The 20,115-nt window shown below is 35.8% G+C and overlaps 1 protein-coding gene across 2 annotated transcripts in view; it reads left to right on the top strand.

Annotated features, from left to right (window-relative positions):
- Positions 1 to 15,421, top strand: part of PPP4R3A (protein phosphatase 4 regulatory subunit 3A) — a 36,767-nt gene extending 21,346 nt beyond the window's left edge. The window contains exons 5-15 of one of the 2 annotated variants that reach the window (XM_081049377.1): positions 977 to 1,054; positions 1,136 to 1,252; positions 1,688 to 1,843; positions 3,679 to 3,810; positions 3,913 to 4,015; positions 5,229 to 5,387; positions 10,526 to 10,695; positions 11,591 to 11,733; positions 12,441 to 12,631; positions 13,067 to 13,293; positions 14,710 to 15,421. In XM_081049377.1, the coding sequence (XP_080905503.1) occupies positions 977 to 1,054; positions 1,136 to 1,252; positions 1,688 to 1,843; positions 3,679 to 3,810; positions 3,913 to 4,015; positions 5,229 to 5,387; positions 10,526 to 10,695; positions 11,591 to 11,733; positions 12,441 to 12,631; positions 13,067 to 13,293; positions 14,710 to 14,820 (1,587 nt within the window). In that variant the 3' untranslated portion in view covers positions 14,821 to 15,421. The remainder of the gene's footprint in view (positions 1 to 976; positions 1,055 to 1,135; positions 1,253 to 1,687; positions 1,844 to 3,678; positions 3,811 to 3,912; positions 4,016 to 5,228; positions 5,388 to 10,525; positions 10,696 to 11,590; positions 11,734 to 12,440; positions 12,632 to 13,066; positions 13,294 to 14,709) is intronic. The other variant, XM_081049376.1, reaches the window with a different exon arrangement.
- Positions 15,422 to 20,115: the final 4,694 nt, after the last annotated feature.

Below are 20,115 nucleotides of genomic sequence, written 5' to 3'. Positions count from 1 at the left end.
TAAGCACCTGAAAAAGAGAATATGGAATTCATGATCTAGTGAGAGATTATATATACACACACAAATACTTATGTAGGTTTGTATATTTAGACTTAGACATATCTGTAGGGCTGAATTAGTACTGAATTTACTTCTACCAGCTGAGGTAGTATAGAATTAAAATATGACAAAATCTTAAAAATAGTAATGGGAAAAATTGAACAAGCAAATCAGGAAGGCTCTACTGCCTGCTCTGATTGGACTTTGGGTAAGTTTCTTAATCTGTGTCAATTACAAAATGAGGTAAGATAACATCTGAGTTTCTTTCCAAGTTCTATACTCTGACTTATTCGTCCAGATCAATATCCTTTGAATATCTTTTGAATCCTTTCAAAAAGAATTTAATACCCATTCAGTTATTGTGTGTATGTGGCTATCTTCAAATAATAGATGTTTCTTTAAAAGCTCTGAATTTAACTTTAAAAAAAAAAAAGACTCGTTTTCTATGTTTTTAAAACATGAAGGAAGCTTTATCCTCACTTTAATCTTCATTTGAAAGGTTGTAGAACCTTAACTTCTAAAGTTAAGATTATGAAACCCTATGAAAACCAGGGGTCAGTAAACTATGGCCAGTACCTGTTTTTGTAAATAAAGTATTTTTTTTAACACAGCCACACTAATTTACATACTGTCTATGGCTGCTTTCTGCCCTAACAACAGAGTTGAGTAGTTGTGGTAGGGACCACAGCCTGAAATATTTACCGTGTGGCCCCTAAATAGGCTCAGAAAATAAGAGCTTTGACAAAATACAAAACCATCTTTCTGTAATTGCTAATTTATCCTTTAATAGCTTTGTTTTTCTTTCTCTTAAAAAGACAGCATCACCAATACCATCTTTCTTTTTTCCAGTTATTGCACTTTATGACTTCTGTTATAGCTTCTTCAAAATATTTTATTATGCTCTTACTATTAACATAATTTATCCTTGATTTCACAGGAAGATGAAAAATTTCTGACAGATTTGTTTGCACAACTAACAGATGAAGCAACAGATGAGGAAAAAAGACAAGAATTGGTAAGAAATTTGATATTATGAAGGACATGAAGCTAAAACAACAGACCTTTTATATTCACTTATCCTTATTCCTAATTTCAGGTTAACTTTTTAAAAGAATTTTGTGCGTTTTCCCAAACGCTACAACCTCAAAACAGAGATGCATTTTTCAAAACTTTGTCAAACATGGGCATATTACCAGCTTTAGAAGTCATCCTTGTAAGTTTGTTTCTCCTTATATTTAATTACCATTATATTTTCAAACCACAAAAGTAATATATTTTTAAGTACATGCAGGTATTTGATGATAGCCAGTATTTAATGTTAGCTGTGTATTACAAAGTTAACAAGCTATAAAATTCTAGTATTAGAATTCTTACAGAGTACTGAAAGAATACTCAGGAATTTTCCTTATTTTTAATAATTTGTTAATTTGGCAGTCTATTAGTTGACATAGTAAAGTAGAAAAGTAAACAGGAATAAAAGTGTAACTTCATAGCACAAGGGTTTTTACTTTTACATGCAGCAGAATTTCCTTGACCTCTTTCTTTTTTAGTGCAATGTTTTCTTATAATTTGTTAGGTTTTGGATTTGCGTAGCTGTAAGTTCCATATTTGCATAATTATCGGAGAAATAAGTGCTTTTTGTCTACAGGGAATGGATGATACACAGGTGCGAAGTGCTGCTACTGATATATTCTCATACTTGGTTGAATATAATCCATCCATGGTACGAGAGTTTGTCATGCAGGAGGCACAGCAGAATGATGATGTAAGTAAGAAGTTAACAGAGCAAAAAATAACCAACAAGGTAAATATTATCTGCACTAACAGTAAGTATTTGTACACGGGGAGCTATAACTGTATTTACTTAAGATTTAAATAGTTCATGTTTGGGAAAAGTGTAGCCATAATATCAGATGGCTTATTCTCCTAAGTTGGCTCCTGTCTCAGTTTTAAAGTGTGTCTCACAGTAGCTATTAGTTAATGCTCAACCTAAATTTCTTTTTAAATTTTTGAGATCAAATTTCTTAATTCTGAAGTAAACTTGCTGTATTGTCTTATTTAAATCATTCAATCAATACATTGTTTTATATGTAGAATTATGAAAAACTTCCCTAAGAAAACATTGACTTTGGTAGGAATTGATTCTCAGAATCATCAAGAATGATGAAGTGAAGCACAGGCCCTTGAAAAGTATTTAGGGTGCCTTTACTACCTAACCATAGGGAACAAGCTGTTGTCATGTTCAGACACACACACACACACACACACACACACACACAGTTATGTGAGACAATGTATCCTGGTAATGCCAAGGACACTCCCAGAGTATATGGATGATACATGGCATATGTGACAGCCCTGGATGTGTGCACTCTGTTTTATTTTCAGATAATTAAAGCAATGGTTCTGATTTTTCCCCTTTCCCCTATAAAATGTTGAAAGTAGTTTTTTACTTAATAATAAACTAAGATATTTTCCCCTCAACTCCTTAAGGAAAAGCGGAGAAAGACACCCTCTTAGGCTGAAATTCTGTATAGATTTGTTTTCTCTATCATATTTTCACAAAATGAGAAAATGGACTTTTACTTTTTATAAAAAGTGATTAATGTGCTGTGATGTCAAAATGAAGTAATGCCTAGTAACATCTATATTTAAGGTGGTGTGTTTTTCTTTTTAATTGTAGCATCAGGGTAGGTGTAGGAAAGTACCAGTTTGAACTGTTGAATATTATTATATCATGTTTTCCTTTTATAAAATAGTCCTATCTTGAAAACCGAAATATCTATATTATTAAAAACAAAGGTTCTTCTTGTTGGCCCTGTAACACTAGTTGAACATACATTGATGTACTTGACTCACATGCAGTAGGTCTGTTGGTTTCCAATCTTGTTCATCATTTCCATATACTGTCTGCGTTTTCTTTCTGTCCATCCTACCATTGCAGATATAGGCAAGAGCAGGGATTTTCTCATTGAATCCCTCTCACTTTTTCTTTACTCCTGGGGCCAGAAACACCAGTCATAGGGCCTCAGGAAGACTAGCAGTCAGTTTTCTGTGACATTCGGAATCTGTATGAATATGCTCATTCTCCTGTGTGTCCTCTAAATACTGAAACCTCGTATTCCCCAATTTCAGATATTCAGATACCAACTAGAATTTATTTTAAATGGAAACTATCATTTCTGTAAACAGAAAACATGTAGATTATCATTTGCCAAAAATAGAAGGAATCTATAAAAATGTAGTGAAAATTGAACAATGTTATAAATTCTATCTAAATATTCTTACTATTAAAGCTATCAACTTAAGGCCCATTATCTTTCTTCAGGAGGGATACTTTGTTTTCAAGAGGTATAAAGATCTATTAGCATCAAACTGAAACTTTGTTTTTGCTTTCATCAGAGGGATTTAAAGATAGTAGAAAAAGAAAGCAACTCTTTTCGGGACTATTTAGTGTAATATGCCTGTACCACACTTTAGGGAAACAATGCCGTATATCCTATTACAGAAGGCAGTCATTTCATTTTGTTTGTAACAAGACAGGTAGAGCTAGTATAACGCTGTAGTATGTCATAGTATGTGCTTTTTCCATTCTCTTCTGTAATGAGTGATCCTTATTATGTGTATTTTTCTCACCAGGATATTTTGCTCATCAACCTCATTATAGAACATATGATTTGTGATACAGACCCTGAACTTGGAGGAGCAGTCCAACTTATGGGCCTGCTTCGAACTTTAGTTGACCCAGAGAACATGTTAGCTACTGCCAATGTAAGCCACGGGCATTTTTCTCTTTATTATACTAGTACATTGTTTATTGCTGGTAGGAACCAATGCAGTTCAAAGTTCATGGAACTGTTTTTGATTTCTTAGAAAACAGAAAAGACTGAATTTCTGGGTTTCTTCTACAAACACTGTATGCATGTCCTCACTGCTCCTTTACTGGCAAATACAACAGAAGACAAACCTAGCAAAGGTAAGATAATGCAGGTTGGTAGTTCAGTTCTTTGCTATTGAATTCTGAAACTCAAAGTTGTTGTCAGCATGGAGGTCTGATGTATTTTCAAAGAAGGTATTTCAAGTAAAATGTCTTTAAAGTGCTACAATCAGATAACACACAGGTGAAAAAAAGATATGAGATAATTGTTGCTTTCAGAATTTTAAAACAATTTTTTGTTAAGGCAGTATTTCTATTTTGCACTTACATAGGTGAAATAGAAGGAAGTAGCAATGAAAAATGCATTTCTAGTTACTTGTATTCCTGATGTGTAGTAGAGCAAAGCTCAGCTCAGTGTGGAGCTGGTTTTACTTGCATTGAGGACTGTTCCTGTTCTGATGAGTTCTTATTTCTGCATTTTATTCCTTTAGCTTTAGCTTGTATGTGTGTCTGTTTAGAGTAGTTTTAGGGTCTTCAATGGGAAATCCTTATTGAAACTTTGAGAATAAATACGTTATTTTGTCATGAATTATTAATATAGTATATTTAACTTATAACACCACTTAGAAAAGGAATGTTAAATTTACCTTTTTTTGTGACTCTAGAATCAAGTGTTTGAAACGTGATACTCATTTTTCCTGTCTATTCATATTAGGTAAAGTTGAGGCTTCTTTTCAAACCCACATGTTCAGTTCATCAAACATTGAGAACCTATTGCATGGGAAGCACTGTGCTCTAATCTTTGGGGGCTTAATGGGGGAATTGAAAAAAAGTGAGTAAAATACTTCAGAGGCTTGCTGCCTGGCGAGGAAGATAAGCCGATATTTATAATTCAGTGTGGACTCATGATGTGTAATAAAGGAGACACAAAACACACTGGAATCATAGGAGCAGAGAGAGTAACTCCACCACAGCGCAGGTGGTGTCTGGCAGGACCTCCTGTGCTACGTGTACATCTGTTGTAAGAAGGGCGGAACATTCCTGCACTTGGAGTAAAGCAGAGCTGATAAATAGATTAGTGTCTTATCTCTGCCTTACTTGCTTTTCAGTCTTGGGTCTTACGAAACTAATTCCTCATAGAGGTGTTTAAGGAAAAATGTAAAGCATAGTTTTTGGCACATGGTAGACATTTAAGAAATTTTTCCTTTAAAATATTTGGGTTCCTAGAAGGGATTTTACTTGATTGGAACTTGTATTCTTACATTAGGGAGGAAAAGAATATTAGCCATTAAATGTAGTTGTTTTATTTTAGATGACTTCCAGACTGCCCAGCTGTTGGCACTGGTACTGGAATTGTTAACGTTTTGTGTGGAGCACCACACCTACCACATAAAGAACTACATTATCAACAAGGACATCCTCCGGCGAGTGCTGGTCCTCATGGCCTCGAAGCACGCTTTCTTGGCGTTATGTAAGTGTTGCTTCCAGTAGAATTACGTATTTTCTGTAGATTACCATGTTGTTGGTGTCTTTAGGTCTCATTGCCTGAAAGGAAAGATCGCTGACTTCAGGTCAGGAGACCTAGCTTCCAATACAGAACTACACTGAGCATGTCCTCGGGTCACACTTTCAGCAGGTGACTGTCCTGACTCTTCCTTCTCATTAATACACAGCAAACGGGTTAGAGTGCATCTCCAAAACATAGGCAAGGATTATATTCCATCAGTAATGGGCACCTTACATCCTTTTACCTCTGCTATTAATTTTTCAACTTAGTACAGCATTACTAATTACAAGTCAGGCTTTCTTATGAGACTAGAGTGTCGTGAAATCATGCAGAACATTTTCGTAATGTGGAAAATTTATAGCTAATAGAACCGAGTTCCCAAAACACATTCTTCCTAAGTTACAGAATGCCTAGTACAAATGTCTACAGATGGTCCATTTGTTAATCTCACAAATATGTTTTTCCCAGCTTTATTACAATACATTTGACATATTACATTGTGTTACCTTAGATATTTTAGAGCAGGCATGGCAAACTACCACTGTGGCCAAATCCAGTCTGTGGTCTCTTTGCACAACCTGAAAGCTGAAAAATGTTTATGTTTTTTAAAGGGTTGTTAAAAAAAAAAAGCTAGAGAGACCATATGTGGCCCACAAAGACTAGAGTATGATACTGTATAGACCTTCATGTGAATAGTTTGTCAACCCTTGAGAGCAACCTATAATCTTTTAACAAGGGTGTTTTTCGTTATACATATTTTTCAAAAATTGACTTTTACGGTGTTCATAAGACCCTAGCTTGTTGACGAAAAAAACATTTTCCTGAATTGGAAATAAGGTTAGTCTAGAATATTACGATCATGTAGTAGCTAGCCTTCTTTGGTAAGTTGGTAGACCAATTTTAGGGGTACCTAGAGCTCAGTAAGAGAGGTGTACTGGTAATTAAGTTTTGCCTTTTGGTTTTTATAGTTAAGTTTGGTTGTTTTGTTTTTGTTGTTTAAAGGCATCATAATCATACACCAATTAGAGGCCTGAACATACATCCATTTTTGCCATCTTTTTTTTACTTCGTCTTAATTTTTTTCTTAATTAAAAAAAAAATCCTTAAATTATAAAAACATTGTTTATGTGTTTCTAATGTTGATTTGTTCTACCAACATTTTATCTTTGAAAATAGTATTAGAAATAGGTTTTCTTCTAGACAGTCCATCTGGTCAGAGTATATTTTCATTTTTCCAGCCCTCAGATATTTATATAACTACTTTCTGCTAATTGCCCAGAACTTTGGATGTTATCTTAGTAATCTTTTTCAACCAAAATAGGTGACATTAACCTAGCATAGACTGCTAAGGACAGCAAAAAGTAAATTCATTATTTTGGTTCTGCCTTACTATTGCATATATCTGTGTGCTCTTTAGCACATGTGAAAGAAGGGCTTTTAAACTCGTGCTCATTTTCCTTATATACCTATCACAGCAGAAGTGAGAGCCCCAAGACCAAGTTGAGAGGAAGTTTATAATGAATGCTTCTTTGGATTGTTTTTTCATGTTGACAAATGTTTTGTTTGAGTGGGAAAGGGAGTTTGTGAGCAGATGGGACAGAATGAACAGCTGAATAAATGAATAAGTCAGTTTTATTTCAATAAATGTATTAAACAATCCACCACTATGTTCTATTGATTCTAAAATATATATTTTTATGCATTTATCATTTCTCAAATCCAGGTGAGTCTTGACAATCGCGTGTCACGATTGATAGCTCTTTTTGTTCATTTTGCTTTCTCGGTAGCTGAGAAGATAGTTTTGTGCAATCAGTAGCATCTCAGATTTGATGACGTATAGGAAAATGGAGAGATAGAGAGCTGGACTCAGCTGTCGGGAGATCCGAGTTCATTAGGAGGCAGTCTGTAAAAATCAGAACACACACCGTAAGCACTGGATTGCGATGTGTTTAGAAGTACAGCAGAAATGGTTTATTCTACAGGAATGAGGCATATCAGGGAAATTTTAAATTTTGCAAGAGTTCAATTGAGTTTGTCTTGGTCATGGGAGAGTGTGACATTCTTATCTAACTACATAGCTGAGATGTGCAATTGTGAAAAAGTGTGGTGTGTTAGTTGTTTGGTATAAGTGAAAACATGAGTCCAGTGGGAGAGTGGCAGGAAAGGAAAGGACTTTTTTCCTTCAGTTTTTCATCTCATTTTGCTTGCAGTATTGAAAAAAACAATTTCTCAAAATTTAATGAGAACTATGAAGAGAATCATTACAAGTTAATGAAAGTTTATATTGTAGGAAAATTAAGCATGCTAGAAAAATCTTAATTATGTTTCTTATTGTTACTATTTTCCAAACTAAGTTAGGTTATCATTACATTTGTTTCTCAAGTGATTCTCAGTGTGGCTGTCTTCCCAGGATTGAGGACATGAGTAGCTTCTGAAAGATGCCGGTCATTAGGAAGGAGGTCTAGAGGACCGGCTTGGCAGCGTACAGTAGGAGCCTGGGTCAAGGACTTCCAAAAGACCTGAGTGTAAATTTGAGAAGACTTAAGATATTTTCGGTCTTCCGAGAAGGAGTCCATTGAAATAAAATATTAATTATAGTATTTAAGGGAGGACTTTATAAGTAAATTTAGATGCATACTTGTAAGGACAAAAGATGATGAGTGGTAAATGTGAACAGTTTGGGGGCTTAGGGAAACTGTTCATTTTTTATATCTGCTGCTTCTAATTAGTATACTTTAGGCAACTAATCAAGTCTGTAGTTGAGACCAGCAGTCTTTTTAACAGTTTAGCCTTTATAGGTTGGGGTTGTGTGTGTGTGTGTGTGTGTGTGTGTGTGTGTGTGTGTACAGCGTATACAGCAGTTATATATCAGTCTTATTTCTTGGCCTTTTCAGGATTCTTGGATCTTACATTGTAGCCTTTTATTATGTTATCTGTTTTTTTTGTTTGTTAAAAATACGGAAATCTGTAAGAGGAATGAAATAAAGAAAAATTGTTATAGATGCTTTTATTCAGCTATCATTAGATATATATGAGGCAAAAAGTCCCAAACTTATTACATGAAATCTCATGTTGTATCAGGTAAAGTCCAATTATTTGTTTTAGAGATGATTGAAACTAAACACAAGAGATTCCCGGCATGTGAATGACAGATGTGAGTGGAAGCAGAGTACACTCACTTTACATTGAAAATCCTGGGATTATGACGATTTGACCTGCTCCAAAAGCTTTGTCTAAAACCCCTTTGAGCAACTTCACTTCATTGAACTCACTGGTAAATTTTTGAAAGCAACTTTTTATTCAACAGCAAATTGAATTTTTATTCAACCCATAGTGGTTGGATATTTTTGATGCAGATTTCTTTTTGGGGAGGGCTTTGAGTGGAAACAACACAGTTCTTGATATAAACAAAATGAGGACAAATGGAAATGAAGAGCAAACAAAAAGACCATTAGAACTACTTTCTATCCGTGGCAGCAGTTTCTGAACAGAACTGCTCTGGAGTAGATAGTGGTGCCATCTGCATACCCAGGTCTTAGTGAATTCCAGGAAGGGAGTTTCTTTCCACTTACCTAGAAACTGCATGCAGATCCCACAGGATTCAGCTAGTGTATGTTATGGTAGGACACAAGTCTCCACGAAGCCTGCAGAGCTGGAGGACCAATTCCTAATAGCTCTGGCCTCAGTTACTAAAAGCTTGAAATTTGGCCTCATTAGCATAAATGCTAAACTGTTGATTTTTATTCTAACAAATAGAACTGCCTCACTAAGTTCCTTTGTCTAGTAACATTAAAAGAAAAACCAAACTCTTGAGACCATTGTTTTGGGAAAGTAAACCCTTATTCGGGTTCAACTTAAAACAGAGAAAGATGCCTCTTATTGTTTCAAATGTCTTATTTCACCATGCTTAATGTATTTGAAAATAGTCAATAGTTTAAAAAATAAATTGCAGTTAGTATTCTATAAACTATTTTGAAACTCCCTGCCCAGAGTGTCTCTTAGAGAGAGACTCTTAAAGTTGGATTGTTAAGGCAGTCTATAATCAACTGTACCTAACTGGGCATTCACTTGTGGGCCTCTTTTCTGCCAACTAAAGAAAAATTGAGCTGCTTTACTCCTCTGCCTTCCCACCCAGAAACCGTGTCAGCATGGTTGCCTGGCTACCTGCTCATGAAGGACTTGATTAATAACAAATTGGCAATTTAACGAGCCACTTCCATGAACTCCAAAGAAACCAAAATACAAACACAATATTTAATCTTGCCAACCGAAGACGATGTGACTGCATGAAGTGAGTATGCTTTTTTGAACTGTTTACAAGAACTGGGGCATTAACTTACTGATAATTCCATGTAGGTAAATAGGGCTTTGTTGAAGTCTAGCTGTCTGCGTATATTTGGATCTTGATGAATGGTGACTTAACTCTCCATACCTCAAGATGTAAATATACCTTTTAATCTGTAAGTTAAAGCCTAATTAATTATAAAAAGGAAAACTAGGAAAAAAATTAAAAAGCATACTCGCTGCAATAAGCATAGAGGACCACATTTTAAAAACAACATCCTCTAAATTTGTTTCTAAACTATGGGAAGGCAAAATTTGGATTGTGCAGATTTTTGTGGGTTTATAGCATTTCTACAAACACATTCACCAATAAACCAGAAACCAGTGAATTCTGATGCAAAATAATAAGTGCCCCAAAATAATGAAGATCAAGTTACACAGTGGATTGCCCTAATAAAACAATGGTTTTTGTTATGAAGGTATATGTAAAAGGATATGTTTAGAATTCTCATCTTAAGTAGTATGATAGGTTAATTCATTTATTAGCCCTATCTTGGCTCCTATTTCAAATGTGAAATACATTTTGATCATTAGTAACTTATTTCCAGAATTTTTCTGGCTCTCTTAAGACTTGTGTTCTGTGATGACATACACTACTTTTATAATGTACTTTTCTGATAACCCTCCTGTAATCCTTATCTTTAGGTTCACACTTCTGGAAGCAGTAACATGACTGCATGAAGAAATTACATTTGTTAAACAGGTCTTTTTTTGTAAGTCTAAAATATGGAAATGTGGTATGTAATTTTCTGTTTCAGGTGCTCTTCGTTTTAAGAGAAAGATTATTGGATTAAAAGATGAGTTTTACAACCGCTACATAATGAAAAGTTTTTTGTTTGAACCAGTAGTCAAAGCATTTCTCAACAATGGATCCCGCTACAATCTGATGAACTCTGCCATAATAGAGATGTTTGAATTCATTAGAGTGGTAGGTTCTGTACTTCTTAAATTAGAATTTTGGTTTTAATTGTTAGACAAACTTGAATATACATTATTGATATTTTGGCTGATTTGAGGTTATACAAATATTTGTAGAGAATTTTTAAAAGAAAACCAATGTTACCAAAAGCTTGTGAGAGATTCAGTTCAAACGAATAAAAACCAAAATAATCTCTCTCAGCAGCTGTGACCCCTTTCAATAGGATAGTTTGAAAACTGATTTAACACTGTCAAGGTAATCATTTTAAGAAAGTAAAATTACAGTTGAAAGATAGGTATTTGGATGTGTTTTTGGTTGTTTTAACTTTTGAGATCTCTGAATTTTTATTTTCTCCTATGTATTTCTAAAGAGCCATTTCATAACAAACTCTTCTTGATTCTTTAATCATACAGCTGGCTGTGGTTCTCAAACATTGGTGTGTGTTCGAATTATCTGTAGCATGCTTTTTTAAAAACTACGGCAAAATATACATAACAAAGTTTGCCATTTTAACCACTTTTAAATGTACAATTCAGTGGCAGTAAGTGCATTCACATTGTTGTGCCACCATCACTACCGTCCATCTCTAGCACTTTTCTGTAGTGTGATTTTAAAATATGCACGCCAGACCCCACCCCAGACGTACTGAGTACAAATCACCTAAGATAGGACCTGGGCATTTACTTTGGAAAGGTCCATAGATAATTCTGAGTTCTAAAAATCAGGGGCTGTTGTAGTAGCCAGTATGTTATGCCCATTTTCATTGTTTGATTATCTCTAAGATTGTATAATAATTTTATGAAGTTAAACTATTTTGGGCAGGTTTATGATTTCATTACAATTAAGTCACATCTTTCTAAATTAACGTTTTCATCTCATTTATTATTATAATTTTTTCCTATAGGAAGATATAAAATCATTGACTGCTCATGTAATTGAAAATTACTGGAAGGCACTGGAAGATGTAGATTATGTACAGACATTTAAAGGATTAAAACTGAGATTTGAACAACAAAGAGAAAGGCAAGATAATCCCAAGCTTGACAGGTATATTACCACATATTTGAATCTATTCATTCAGTGACAAGTTGTATGGTGGGGGCTCTTTTTGCTTGTTTGATATTATCTGGCTCGGCAGGGGAGGAGGAAATAGCAGATAGTGAGCAGAAGTTTTAGTTTTCTATAATGGTCAGTGTACTGACTTTCCTGAAAGTATAGGTGAATATTAGTGTGATCTGTAGACTCTTCCTCGGGCATATATCAAACTAGACAATGGAAAAGAAGCACCAAAAACAAAACAAAACAAAACACACAAATGTTTATGTGACAGAGAGGCTTCATGTGTCCAGACAGATCAGAATATTATCTTAATTGCTTTGAATTACTTTAACATTATAAATTATTTTAAGAAATCTTGTACATTTCCCCAAATACCTGAATTCACATACTTATGATATATTTTAAAATCCATAAATTATGGCTTCTTAATTCCTGATGTTAAGTTTAATAAGTGATCTGTAAATAGTACGATTTTGATAATAGGAAGTTTGATTCCACTACTTAATCTAGATATGGCAGAGTGTGTTTTTTAATTATATGTTGGGTAAAATCTGTTTCTGTCAGTTTCTTTGTTTATAAATCTGTTTTATCCCGTTGAGCTGTTAAGACTACATCTTACTCAGAGCAGTACTTGAAGACCATCCAGTGACATCTTTATGAGTCTATTTACTCTACCTTCTTATCTTTACTCATAGTATGCGATCCATTCTGAGGAATCACAGATATCGAAGAGATGCCAGAACACTAGAAGATGAAGAGGAGATGTGGTTTAACACAGATGAAGATGACATGGAAGATGGAGAAACTGTAGTGTCTCCATCTGACAAAACTAAAAATGACGATGACATTATGGATCCAATAAGTAAATTCATGGAGAGGAAGAAATGTATGTCAGAAAGATGGGCAAGGGAAAATGAAGTCTTTTGCACTCTAGGTTTATCCTTATTCGACAAAATGATTAGGATCTAATTTGTATGTGTCATGACATAGATTTAAAGACTGTTGCTGTATAGAGTGAATTAATAGCTCTGTTGGGAAGGTATAGACTAAATTTTCTTAAGTTGACTTAAGGAGAAACATACTATTTCAGGAAGGGTAGGAAGTTTGCATATAATATGGAAGGTTTCATTCCTTCTCAGTGGTAAAATCCAGTGGATACTGGTTTTCAGTATTTTGTTAAGCTTTGTTCAGAAATTATCTTCAGTGTTTCTCCCTAGCAAAAGAGTAAGCTAGTTAATTGTGTTTTATTGCCACCTCATTTGGGGGGGATTTTAAAAAGATGAGTATGGTTGACAACTATTGACAATATTATTCTTTTTAGTAAAAGAAAGTGAGGAAAAGGAAGTGCTTCTGAAAACAAATCTCTCAGGCCGGCAGAGCCCAAGTTTCAAGCTTTCCCTCTCTAGTGGGACAAAGACTAATCTCACCAGCCAGTCACCTGCAACAAATCTGCCTGGTTCTCCAGGATCACCAGGGTCACCGGGGTCCCCAGGCTCTCCTGGATCCGTCCCTAAAAATACATCTCAGACGGCAGCTATTACTACCAAGGTACACTTTTGACTCCCAGGCCTATCTAATTTAAGCTTTATTAACAATAATTGTGACTGAGACTCCCTTTGGTTACTGTCTTTCCCTTTCCGCTCTCTTCTGTTCTCCCCTCCCACTCCGGTTCAAGCCGTTGTTTCTCACCTAGTTGTGTAGGACACAGCTCCCTGGCCCATGATGGTATTATGAGCCTTGCGCTCCTACCAGCTGCTGTAGTTGGTCGCCAACTATCCAATGACATCTTTGTGAATCTGTTTACTCTGCCTTCTTTACCCATAGTATGCGTTCCATTTTGAGGAATCCTAGATATTGAATCATAGTTATTGGCGCGCAGGCTGCTGAGTGCAGTTGCCAGCCCGGTTACTGTCTTTTGAAACTGATTTAACATTTGTGAACTTGAGAATAATTCTACTACCACCTGAACTTAACTAAAGTTGAGAAATTTCTGAAATGTTTTATGACAAATACAGAAGTCTGAATATATCCTAATTTTGGTTATTTGCATGTTAGAACCTCAGGTTCACATTTGTATGTATCAAAATATTTACAGAAATTTGTTTTAAGTTAATTTTGTATCAGCTTTCCCAACTAATACCAAGATAAACGCTTTCTGGGGAAAGATAATCTAAATGTCTGGACACTCCTAACTTTATTTTGCCAAGCAACATTTATAAAAGGAATTAATTATTAGTAGCATTTCACACAAGATAAAAATTTTAACACCAAAAGTAGGAAAGACATAATCTCAGAATGAAAACCAGTTCTTTTATTTGCTTTATGCGGCCCTCACAAGCATAATAGACTGGCATTTGGGATTCATTAATCTAAATCAGGAGTATAATGTCCGTTTCTGTCCCTTTCCCTCTTATGTGAGCAGGAGACCCCTAAGGGCTCAAAGTGAATGTGAGAAATGTTGGAATGAAGGGGCAGGCTGCCAACAAGGGCAATGTGAGTTTCGCCCTGGCCATTTAAATAAAGTGAGCTACAGTTATTTCTGGTGAAGGAGCAGGGCTAAAAGGAAGCCAGAGGGGACAGAGCAGAATCATTTTCCTAACCTCTAAGAATCTGTCTGCCTTTATTTCTGGTGGTCTGTTTATCTTCTGTAGTTCGTTTTGATACTAATATTTAGAATTTGTTTCAAAATTTTGAATGCATTTGTTAATCTTTGAAACATTTCTAATGTTTCCTGGGTGATTTGCTAGGATTATAAACTACTAAAAATTTTTGTTTCACTCTGGAAAATTTAGGAAATACATAAAAATAATGAATTTCAGTTACATAAAAAAAAATCTCATCACCCAGAAATAACCACAGTTACTATATTGGGGGTCCGGGGTCTGGCCTATGTCCTTTATCCAGACTTAAAACATGTATTTGAAAATGGAGTGTTTTCTTTAAATAATTGTTGTTTCTGAACAGGGAGGCCTTGTGGGTCTGGTAGATTACCCTGACGATGATGAAGATGATGATGAGGATGAAGACAAGGAAGACACGTTACCATTGTCAAAGAAAGCGAAGTTTGAGTCATAATAATGGCAACTGCCTACAATCAGTACCTGTTGAAAAAACTGGTTCTCGACCCCTACCCCCTACAAAATCCACAACAGAGCAGTGGTCTCTTGTGAATGACTGACAGATCAGCCTTGCACACTTGACTTCTGCTCATCAAGTGCCAATTCAATGGAGCAGGAGGAGGGGATTACATTGGGGGAAAGACAAGCCTTTGAGCTCTCCAGCTTGGACCACACATTGCCCTTTTCTCAGGGAAGGAAATGGAAACATAAAGCCAACAGGGCAGGGGTTTTGTAAGTGGAACTCTGGATTGACTGGTCAGTTGCTACAATCAGAATATGCTTTCTCGGACCATGTTTGAGACTCAGAAGAATAGGCCTTTCGGCCGTAATTCTTCACTAGTTAAGAATGCCAGCAGTTTCTTTGTATAAAGAGACCTGCCTTTAAAATCCTACATTCTGAACATTTTAGTCAAGCTACAACAGGTTTGGAAAACCTATGGGGGAGGGGCGAATATAAACTTTCCTCTTTTTTATCTGTTCCCTTTGCCCTTCGAACTGCAGATTTTTTTTTAAGTGGGGATTTGTCCCTGCTTGATTAAAGATTGAGTGGAATTCTAGATGTGGTCATTTGTGTCATAATTTTTTTGTTTCATTTTGTTTTTGATTTTTTTCTCCCGAGTGTATGCTTAGTTGTTGAGTATATATATTTGGGACCATTAAACCTTTTTTTGATGTAATATATCCTAACGTTGTGCTGGTACCTGTTTTACCATGTGTAATTTTTGTTCCACATCACAGTTCTTAATTTGTTTAGAGTTTTATGAAAGATGGTATAGTTTTTATTGACAAAAGCAAAGTAATCTTACAACTATGTGCATACAAAAGCAATACTATTTTGTGACTAAATATTTTATATTAAAATTTACATCAGCAACTGTCTTGAGAATTCAGGGAAGTAGAGTGGAATTTAAAATTTCAACAGTTTTGTTAAACCTAGAACCGTGAAATTAGTATTCCAAAGAGATTCTGAAATTTCATATCTTGGCAAAATGACGGTACATTAAATCAAAATCAAGGATGGATGATTTAAAAATAACATTTGACTTTTGAATAATAAAAAGAAAAGTGAAGAGTAAGAGAAATTGTATTAGTTGTATGTTTCTTTTTTCTTTTCTTTTTCTTTTTTTAAACTACTCCCTTTGGAACACCAGCTGGAGTTGAAAGCGGTGGTTCCTAAATAAATACCTGGCCAGAGGACCATCAGACATCACTTTAGTAAAACAGTCTATTTTAATAGGTTCTTTTTATTGTCTTAGGTGTGCTAAAATTCTTTTATAGAAATGAAATCTCAGTTCCACATACCTTCACTTTAAGTGAAGATTTTAGAACTTAATGAAGAATGTATTTGCAACTATGAGTAAATGTTCATATCCAGGAAAGGATACTGTTTTAAGTATCATATAGTAATACTTTGAGTATCTCCTAAGCACTGTGTGCTTCTAAGCTTTTCTTTTGCTTAATCCTCAAATCCTAACCTGTACCAAAAACAAGGTTATATTGAATAGTTAGATAGAAAACCAGAAAGCGACACTTGCTACAATCATGAGAAGAGTTTTGTTGTTGGCTTTTTTTTTTTAACAGAAACTTTGCATGCATAATTCACTATAAGAGTGTAAGTGTATTTCACTACAGTATCAACCTACTTCTGAGTCAGAATTTCTGGCTATTAATAATTGAAGTTTATCAACTTATCCTTGCAAATAAAGAGAAGAAAAACTCAATAGGCTCTAAGTTAATTATATTATGTCTTTGTTACCTAGAATGTCCCATGTGAAATGTTTGTGCTTTAAACATACACAGTTTAAACTCACCTTTTGGACTGACTCTTGGAACACTTATTCTCCTTGGTATTCTGACGGTTCTTGAGTAGACAGAAGCAGCATCCCTTGCCTTCATAAATTGTAGTCCTCTGTATATAAAAAACAAAGATGTTAACTGTTGGCCTTCAACATTTAAGAGCTGTCCTTTCATTGATGGACTGCTGTGTTTCCTCAGTGACTATGGTTACTGAAGCAAAACTTGACACAAGTTGCTGTAACAGGAGAAACGAGATCTAAAATAGCTCCTCGTTTTATTGAAGACTGTCAGCAATAAATTAGCAAAGACTTAGCTAGAAATATAACACTTGAATTGACAGAGTTCCTTCCATCTGACTCAAGAGTCCATGCTGTTAAGCCTAGATACTGTCTTGATAATTTATGTGAATACAATTTTGTGAAGAGTATTTTCCATTTTAATGATATGTATTGGTACTTTTGCTCATTTTGCAATGTTTAAAATGAAAAAAAGTTTCACTTCTTATGGTGATTACCCTACAATTTCTGAAAAGACATGTTTGTTGTAATTGCTGTAGGAAACACCTTGACATCCTGTCTTGTCTAGAAATGCTACCCTGGCATTTTTTTGACAGAATGAAGCCTGATGGTTTTTCCTTGCCTGCTTGTATTCAGATCCTGCACCTCCTCCAGGAACTCCAATTGGCAAGCCAATTTTTGTGAATTTGGAAATGAAGAGCCGGGGAGGCACAGATTGGGGGCAAACGTTCTAACTGGTTTTCTTAATTGATTTTAAGTAATGATGTCTATAAAGCTCGCAAGATTAGAGCAACAAATTTAAACTGGAAGATTTCTTTAAGTGGAAAACTTTTCAGGTTGTCAACAGATGCCTAGTATTTACCATAAACTATTTGAACAGCATTGTCAGAATCCCTTTGGAAGAAAACTGAGGACCTTCAAAATTCTTATACACAAGATTATATTAACTTTTTCTGCCATAACATCCATTTTGAGCAAGATTATAAAAACAAATTTTTAAGAAATGATTATTGTTTACCATTATAGTGGGACAGTGAGACAACATGAGTCAGTATGTTGTGATACCCAGTGCTAAAAAAGAGTTTGAGTTTTCTCTCCTTGGCTTTAATACTTCATCTTGGCTCTTCAGAATGATAACTCCAAAAGGAAACTTAGAGAGCCTCTCTTCAGATAGATAAATGTCTTAAATACCAGAGTCAGATGTCTTATTCCTTAAAATAACTGGTTGGAGACAACTTTCCTTGACCTTCCACTCTCCTAGGCAAGTTTTTCCATGGACTCAGCAAATAGTGATTTCTTCAATATGATGCTAAATGGGTTTTTGGTTAACTTTCAATTCTCACCATTTCAAAGAAACTACCTGGTGTAGGTCACATCCTACCAGCCAATTCAATGGAACGTAGCCATGAGCTATAGATTTCACAGACCACTCATCCGTTGCTCTGATGTTTATTAATCTCACGCTCCTGGACTTCCTGGAATGTAGTTCCTAGAAGGCAGGCCCAGGTTTACATGATTCTCTTCGTACAGCTATTAGTACAGCAACATAGATGGTGGTTAGGTACAGACGTAGCTTGGTAGTAGATTGGTTAGGCAGATAGATTTCCTATGTTGGTTTCAATGGACATTTTTAACAGGAATGGTAAAAGGAATGCATTTTCTTCCTTTCCGAAAGGATAACTCATTTTAGATAGCCTAAAAAATGTGATCACTCAAAAATTACAGTACTTCATTCTAGCATTAAATACCTTTTATACAGGAATGTCTTTTCTGCTGTCATACAGGAAGAAGCAGATTAATTTTACTGGAATGCTACTGTAATTTTAAAAATGCTACTTCAGGTGTTTTCATCCTAACTTCTAAAGCACTGCTCTAGAGGAAGTTGTGGGAATAATGACACTTTATTAACCAACCTCCAAGATGGTTGTTTTTGCTCACACTGAGAGGAGTCCCACCAAAACTAAGAGCCGAGAAAACTGACTTTTAGAATTCTTCGGTGGCTTTCAAAGGTAGGGTAGCGAATGTGAGGAATTGTTATTAGTGAAAACCCTTCAACCAACCTCCCCAACCTCCTCCATCCCCACCACCACCACCGTCTGAGTCCTTGGAGGACTTATTTTGGAAGACCAGAATGGGGAAGGGGATAGAACAAAACTAAAGGAGACTGAAGGAGCACTCAGGAAACCTCACGCGCTACGTGCTCCATGCATGTTGAGTGATCAGTTGGTTCTAAGAACTAATTTCCTGGTAGAAAGTGGTGAAAAGTTGTGGACAGAGACAAAGTGTAATGGCAATGGCATAGTTAGAATGGCCTGGGTTTAAATTCTCACTCTGCTGCTATGACCTTCGCAAGTTCTTTGAGCCTTGGTTTCCCCATGTAAAGGGAGTAGCATCACAAGATAAGTGTGAGGACGGCAGACTAGATGTGTACAGAAAGCAACCAATGGTCGACGACCGCTGTTTACTATAGTCTAAGTCTGGAGGGTGATGGTTATGACCAACTTGAAAACCTGAAACCGTTTTTAGGATTCATTCACAGCCTATGCAGCAGGCGGTCAATATACAGTATATCCATGGGGGATGCATTCCAAGACCCCCAGTGGATGACTGAAACCATGGGTCGTACCAAACCGTGAGTAGATTGTTTTCCCCTACACATACATACATGCCTATGATAGTTTAATTTATAAATTAGTCACAGAGATTAATAACAATAAAAATGAACAACTGACAACATACTGAAATAAGTTACATGAAATGTGGCCTCTCTCAAAATATCTTACTGTACTGTACTTCCCCCTCCTTGTGATATAAATTGCCTACGTGATGAGTCATGTGAGGTGAACGAAGTAGGCATCATGACGTCTGTTAGGTTACTATTGACCTTCTGACAATAGCAACAAGCACTTTCCAGCTTCTCTTTGGCATACCCACATTGTCTCATCATTAAGGAAATGCAAATCAAAACCACAATGAGATATAACCACATCTGCTAGGATGGCCGACATCAGAAAGGTGAGAACAAATGCTGGTGAGGATGTGGAGAAGGGAAATCTTGTGTACTGTTGGTGGGTGTGTAAACTGGTACAGCTACTACGGAAAACAGTTTGAAGATGCCTCAAAAAATTAAAAATAGAACCACCCTATGATCCAGCAATTCCACTTCTGGGGATTTATCTGTGGGGAATGAAAACATGATGTATGTCAAGGAGATACATGCACCCCCATGTTCATAGCAGCATTATTTACAATAACCTGGAGATAGAAACCTAAGTATCCATCAACTGATGAATAGAAAAAGAAGTGGTGGTGTATACAGACACAGAAATATTCAGCCATAACAAAAGCGGAAATCAGGCCGGCCCGGTGGCTCAGGCGGCTGGAGCTCCACGCTCCTAACTCCGAAGGCTGCCAGTTCGATTCCCACATGGGCCAGT

The sequence above is a fragment of the Rhinolophus hipposideros genome (genome assembly GCF_964194185.1).
Source record: "Rhinolophus hipposideros genome assembly, chromosome: 5".
NCBI lineage: Eukaryota > Metazoa > Chordata > Mammalia > Chiroptera > Rhinolophidae > Rhinolophus > Rhinolophus hipposideros.
The sequence above is the reverse complement of the archived record's forward strand: the minus strand, read 5'-3'. Positions and strand labels throughout refer to the sequence as shown.